We start from the raw sequence: 6,795 nt of genomic DNA, 5'->3' as shown, positions 1-6,795 counted from the left end.
GCGTCGTTTGAAGGATATTATAAAACTGATTGCGGGTCATTTGCTTATTAAAATGGATGTGCTTTATTTTTAAACTCAAAAACAACACGCAAAACCTCGATTTATAATGGACTAAATAAATAGCTACTTAAATGCCTCTAAAACAAACAAAAACAATTATAAAATGTAAAACGTTAAAACAAATGAAATGTTAATTCATTAACAAAATCGAAATGCTATTTATTCATATATAGGCCTTTATAGCATACAACGCATTGCCTAGTATTTGTTGAAACCCCGAGAAATAAAATTGTGGGTTTAAAACACACAAACACAAACACACACACACAAAAAATCAAATACATAATAATAATAATAATAATAATATATTTAAGCCCGTTTTTAAGATTTACGCATGACAGATATAATTGAGTAATCTTTAACTAAATGAATAAAACGTAAATATTTTAAATATATCAATTAGTTGGAGATTTGTTACCTAAATGAAATGCGCAAAAGGCTTAAATATTTTTTTGGAGTGTATATTAATTAGTTCGATTTAATCCAACAATTAATTAACTGTATAAATGTATGAATTTTGATTTTAGGTAGGCCTACAATTCTGCGAGTAGTTCTTTTCGATATCCGATTGAAATGATAAATATAATTTGTATAATTAATATGTTTTAGAATCATTTAAATAATAGGCTACCCTATAACTGGGGGTCATTTGAACGATCGTAATTGATGTGATCTTTTTCAGTTCAAGTATGTCTATTTGGGGCGTGTTGGATTGTTCTGTGAGTTTCCATTGGCTCAGAAAGAGCCAATCAATAACGGAACCCCTGCTTAGAGCTTTTTGGACCACTGTCTGGAGTTGCATACTTGAGGAGAGACGAGAGTGAGGGCAACTCCTGCTTGTCATTACATGTAGTTGCGTTTGACTTCTTCTGCAAGGATGTATACGACGGGACTGAATCCCTTTTACGCATCGAATTTTAGCCTTTGGACTGCGTACTGTTCGGGCGGTTTTGGGGTGGATACCATGAAAAAACCCTCGTTTTGTATCGCTGATATCCTGCACGTTGGAGATGCTGAAAATATCCCCGGGTCATCGGCGCTAATGGCTCATATTGGAGCCCGGGCGCAAGTTCATTCGTCGGGATCTCCACTGCGCCCTTCCCCGGTCACTCCGGACGCGTCGCCGGTGTTCAGCGCACGGATGAACCCCGCGTCTGCTTATCACAGGCATGGAATACACTTGACATCTGTGTCCAGAGCCGCGATTAACGCGCAGTCCGCGCCTCCACCGTCCAGTAAAGACCTCAAATTCGGGATTGATCGGATATTATCCACAGACTTCGAGCCAAAAGCGAAAGAAACATCATTGCGAGGTGAGACAATGTTTTAAACAAAATATGCAAATACCAATTCCCATAACTTCCCTCAGATGTATGACAGAGACAATACAAGTAGACTAATTAGAACAGTATATTTAAGAATCCGGGTGCTCTTGTTATAGAGCCTTTATAGCGGGGCATTAACGAATAGAAGTAGTTTCATATGGTTTATGCCTATAAAATGAATTTACAAAAGCAACGAATGAAGACAGAGTGCTATTCCTGCACTATATTAGGATATATTTCAATAGATTGTGTGATACAGTTCATATTGGTTTTTGTCGTTCTGTAACAGATCTCACATCGATTATTAGTCAGAATCGGCAGTCAGCAGTCCATGTATCTGCGAGCCCGTACTTCGCGTCCATAGACCCGGCCATGAGCGAAACCTCCTCCATGATGGGTTCTATAGGCAATGCCGCCAGACAATCAGGGCAACATCAGTTTCAGGACACCTTCCCAGGTAGTGTAGGCATCTCACGCCATTCAAATTAAGCCCCAAATAGACATCATGGAGAACTTGCATGCATAAAACGCAACTTGGAATTGTCCTCTGAATTTCTATGCACCATTTATAACATGCAATTTGGTCAGTAAAAGGCATGCATTGAAATTATAATGGTTTTCTACTAGAAATAGAATTCCCATTATGCTCAAGTTCAACTCAAATAACGGTGCTGTGTTGTTTGACTCATCAGGGCCGTATGCAATTCTATCCAAAGACACAATGCCACAGACGTACAAGAGAAAAAGATCCTGGTCCAGAGCCGTGTTCTCCAACCTCCAGAGAAAAGGACTCGAGAAACGTTTCGAAATCCAAAAGTATGTCACGAAACCGGACCGGAAACAACTGGCAGCTATGCTGGGCCTCACCGATGCACAGGTGAGCTAGAGTTGAACTGATCAGCTGTTATCCATAATTAATCATGCAATTTACGTCTTAAAGTAATATAGAAATGATGGTTTTATTCATTACGACACTTCACCATAATGCAAAAAAAAAAACAAAAAACAAAAAAAAAAAAAACAAGCACATCGACATTGCGACATTTTTCGAGGGGAAATGAAAGTCAAATATAAGAATTATTGGAAATAAAGGAGGGTCACAGTTGTGCTTCATTTCAAAACATCCTAATTTATGGCACTGGGCAAGAGTTTCGGTCTTATATCGAAACGCCACGACAGCTTTACAAATTTAACTCTCCAGTAAAGTTTGGAAATTGGATCTCTGCCTTGTTTAAAAGTTTAAACCCCCTTTTTAAATCTGTGCACTCATTTAATCTTTGAAACCTTTAGATTAATAATTTTATACGGTTCTAAATAGCCGATTGTAGTGTGTATTTCGAAGTGCAACCCGAGACATTTGTATTGCATTAATAAAAATAAAAAATAAATAATTAAGAAAAAAATAAATAAAGGTCATTTGTTCACAGAGGTTTCATTTCTTAAAGCAAAGTGTTTGAGGAGGACAGCTCAAACGTGATGCATTCTGCATGTTAATTGGTTGGTCTCAGATGGGAATAAAAGTCGCTGCCAAGTCGCACATTATCTGACGATTTCGCCATCTCGTACGAATTATTGCGAGTTGTCATGAGACTGTTAGCATCAAAATAATAAAACAAATAATATAGATACAATTCTATAGGCTTTAAATACATAACTACATAAATACATTTTTTTTTATCATAAAAGTCATTGATCGTTTTGCATAAATCTCATAACATGCAAACCACAATATTGTTTATATATATATATATTGTTTTGAATTTTTTTTATTTATTATTATTTGTATTTTTTTAGGTCAAAGTTTGGTTCCAGAACCGACGAATGAAATGGAGGCACTCTAAAGAAGCGCAGTCCCAGAAGGACAAAGAGAAAGAACAACCGGATAAATCCGCGACCGAGTCCGAACAGAAAGAGCGCGACGATTCCGAATGCGACAGCGAACCGAGCGAGTCCGAATTCGAGGATGCACCGGATGACAAAAGCGACGTGGACATTTCTGAACTCAATAAAGCCAGTGTGATTATTCCTGGACCGGGTCCCGTGAGCACAGAGGACACATCCACAATAAACTCCGTGACAGAACCGAGCACAGCGACGCAAATACTGCTGTGAGGAACCGGGAATCGATTTGGGAATCGAATGTTCATGAATTAAGATGATTGTATTATATTTTGTCTGTAAGTATTTGCACTGAAAATGTAAATAAAAGTTTGTTCATAGCCTATTCCAAGTGGTGTATTTATATGGAAATGATCAATGCACTTTAATCAAGAGTTGCAATATTACTTTTAACAATTTAATTAAAGCATTTCCTCCGTGGATAAATTAGTGGAAAAATAAGGTTGCAATTTATGAAGTTAGTCAGAATAAATATAATAAACACAGTTCTATAAATTATTATTACTACTACTATTAGATTTGATACATGGCTTATAGATTACGTTTAAAGATATAAATAAAGACCTATCGGTTATTAATCAGTTGGTATCTCGTGAGAATTTGTCCACTTCAGTTATGAACTCTTGCAATACTAGACTTCTTCCCCGAAAGTAAGTTTTTTTTACTTGTCAGCTGTTCTGTAACAAAACTGCACAATTGAGTAAGTTATAACTGAGACGTTTTCGCAATTATCCATCTAACTCATATTATTGTGACATTTTAAACAAAATTGCAAATGACATTGCAAATAATTTGAGAACATTAATACGACAAAAAACAATATGCATCCATCATAGAGGAGACCGGGGCAGGTTGTCACAAGGGGAAGTTGTCACAACAGATACATCTCAGTATCTAAGGTTTTAAGTCAAAAGATCAATTGCAAAAATGATCTGATTTTCTCTAGCTGTCGTTTTGCATGTGCAACATATAATATATTAGGCCACTGTTGAGTTATTTACTCCAAACTAAATCTACTATATTATCACATTTGAATAAAAATAACACTGGCATCAAGACAAGAGACAACTTTTATTAATGAACAAGAATTGTGTTATCAGGAGACTTTATTTTAATATGTCAGGGTTTTTATGTTGGGGCAAGTTGTCCCAGCATAGTGTTGTAGTTTTAAACAAAATTAATTACACTTTCTGTTGGCCAAAACAATGGTCTGATTTATTTGTTACTTTTCATGAATTGCTTTGTGTTTTATTGTTTTGCTATTTGCATTTTGATTAAAAGCCATTAGATAGCATATACATTTATATATAAATACTAGAGATATCCTATATGTACATAAATACATAAATTAAGGATGCACCAATATTTACTGTATGTACTGTATCGGCCACCGATATTTAGTAGCGAATTATTGACCAAATTAAAACCATCCTCATATCAGCATGAAAATGTCCATATGACAAGACGATGGTTTATTTATAATTACATACATTTATTGCATTGTATAAAGATCATAATCATATTTTTTGAGTGTAAATTAAAGAAACAATTATCAAACACTTATAGAAGTGCAACAATTTTTTATAAGTGCAATATATATATATATATATATATGTTAATTTCAGCCTGTCATGTGTTCATCAGATCCAACCGAAGTTCACTGGAAATGATTTATTGTTAGAATAAAACAGCTTTTATACCACTTTGTACATTTCTAAAGCACAATCGGTATTTGTATCGGCCAAAACAGGTTTATATCGGTGTATCCCTAACATAAATACAAAAATGTTGAGAAAAATGGCTTTTTTTAAACTTTAGATAGTATTTCATATTTCAATCAAAGGTATTCTTTTCAAATAAAAGTCAATAAACAACAGGTTCCCATTGTGACAACTTACCCCAACAGAGTGTGACAACATGCCCCAGTCTCCCCTGTGTCATTTAATTGTTTTTTTCTATCCGTTTATTAAACATTCACATCATAAGGCTGTGATAAATGGTGCAGTAGACAGTGTTAATGTAATTCTGCCAAGGCTTTTTCACCCTGAAAAATGTGAGCTGGGTAATATTTGGCATCCAACAATAAACAGAGAGTGAAGAGCTTGGATTTGTAGTTTGTATACATTCACTGGCTCCAGATATCAGCAACGGAGCGGATGAGTATGTTTTATGAATGTAGGTTCAGATCAGCGCATCAGAAACTACTCCATTTATGGACTCTGGCTGTCTAAGCTACACTTCACACGCCATGCAATGTGTAATGTCAATGTTCTAATGGCAAAACTATTTGAGGATTTAGACAATAATCCATCTAGAGATATTAGAGCCTTCTGACATTACTATTAGCTTCTATTTCACATCTTGAGTCCTTGTAGATTGCAAGTATTGCCAAAAAAAAAAAAAAAAAAAAGAGAAAAAAATTACACCACATTTACTAAACATTCTAGACGCCCTGGTCTGGTTTAAAAACTCAGGCTTTTGATATAAGGGTAAACAATTTCTCATTATCCTATGATAGCAGGTCATTTATGTAGTTGATTGAGGTCAGTTCATAAATTGAAAAGACCAGTTGAACTTTCATAAACTGTTCATAAATGGTCTTGTGAGCATTGCATCATAAACACTGGTCAACCCACCACAAAAACGTGTTTAAGTCTACAACCTCAATCAGGCCTGTTAAGGGCATTTGTGTCTATGAGAATAATTAGGTTTAAAGGACATCCATAAATCTTGAACATCCCAACATTTTCAGTTTATGTGCTTGAACAGTATGTATACTTTGTCTTGCAAGTATGAACATGTGAAAATTTATATTTACATTAAATTGATTTCTATTTGTAGTTCTATTCAGCATTCTACACATTTTATGCTCATATGTACATACAGGGCAAACCTGGCTCATTGTCACACTTTTTACTCCAGTGAATGTTACTCAAGTAGTTTGATTTTTTTAAATGAAATTTCTGTATACGCACAAAGTTGTGGCTATTGAACATTTCCACTGTTATTGTCCAGGAAAAAGAAAAAGAAAAAAGATATAGTTCAACACACTCTGGCTTTTTGTGACATAAGTTGTCACAATGCAACTTGCTATTAAATAGGCTATTTAGGGCTTTTTATCAAGATTTTAAAAGTAATACAATTATAAAGCACACATTTATTATGCAATAAAAGTGTAAAAATTAAATAAAAAAATAAATGAATAAAAATTTTATAAAATGACAATATATAAAACATGTGACAATCTGTCCCGACCTGAAATTTAAGAATAAATACACTGAGAACTCCTTTCAGTTAAAATCTACCGTCATTATACACCATATGATATTGCTGCCCCACTACTGAATCTACAGTGTGAAACACATGGTGCGACCAGTGTAGTCCGATTCCTGAACGAATGACTCTAATGAACCGGTTCTATTGAATCTACAGCATGAAACACGTGGTGCGACCAGTGTAGTCTAATTCCTGAACGAATGACTCTAATGAACCGGTTCTATTGAATCTACAG

The 6,795-nt window shown here is 35.0% G+C and overlaps 1 protein-coding gene across 2 annotated transcripts; it reads left to right on the top strand.

The window, feature by feature from the left end:
* Nucleotides 1–844: 844 nt before the first annotated feature.
* hlx1 (H2.0-like homeo box 1 (Drosophila)) lies at nucleotides 845–3,625 on the top strand. Of its 2 annotated transcripts, XM_051644440.1 has the most exons (4): nucleotides 845–1,373; nucleotides 1,675–1,842; nucleotides 2,078–2,262; nucleotides 3,180–3,625. In XM_051644440.1, the coding sequence occupies exons 1-4, from the start codon at nucleotides 938–940 to the stop codon at nucleotides 3,495–3,497; spliced, it is 1,107 nt and encodes a 368-aa protein (XP_051500400.1). In that variant the 5' UTR covers nucleotides 845–937; the 3' UTR covers nucleotides 3,498–3,625. The 2 variants fall into 2 exon arrangements, with proteins under 2 accessions (XP_051500400.1, XP_051500401.1); XM_051644441.1 differs by lacking the exon at nucleotides 1,675–1,842 and having other exon boundaries at nucleotides 847–1,373; nucleotides 3,180–3,624.
* The last annotated feature ends 3,170 nt before the right edge of the window (nucleotides 3,626–6,795 follow it).

Source organism: Myxocyprinus asiaticus, chromosome 19 (genome assembly GCF_019703515.2).
Source record: "Myxocyprinus asiaticus isolate MX2 ecotype Aquarium Trade chromosome 19, UBuf_Myxa_2, whole genome shotgun sequence".
In the NCBI taxonomy this organism is placed as follows: Eukaryota; Metazoa; Chordata; class Actinopteri; order Cypriniformes; family Catostomidae; genus Myxocyprinus; species Myxocyprinus asiaticus.
This window is presented reverse-complemented; position numbering and strand designations above follow the sequence as displayed.

Coding starts and splice junctions, on each gene's coding strand:
- hlx1 (XM_051644440.1), top strand. CDS start 938: ATGTATACGACGGGACTGAATCCCTTTTACGCATCGAATTTTAGCCTT. Junction 1,374..1,674: donor GAAAGAAACATCATTGCGAG/GTGAGACAATGT, acceptor GTTCTGTAACAG/ATCTCACATCGATTATTAGT. Junction 1,843..2,077: donor GTTTCAGGACACCTTCCCAG/GTAGTGTAGGCA, acceptor TTGACTCATCAG/GGCCGTATGCAATTCTATCC.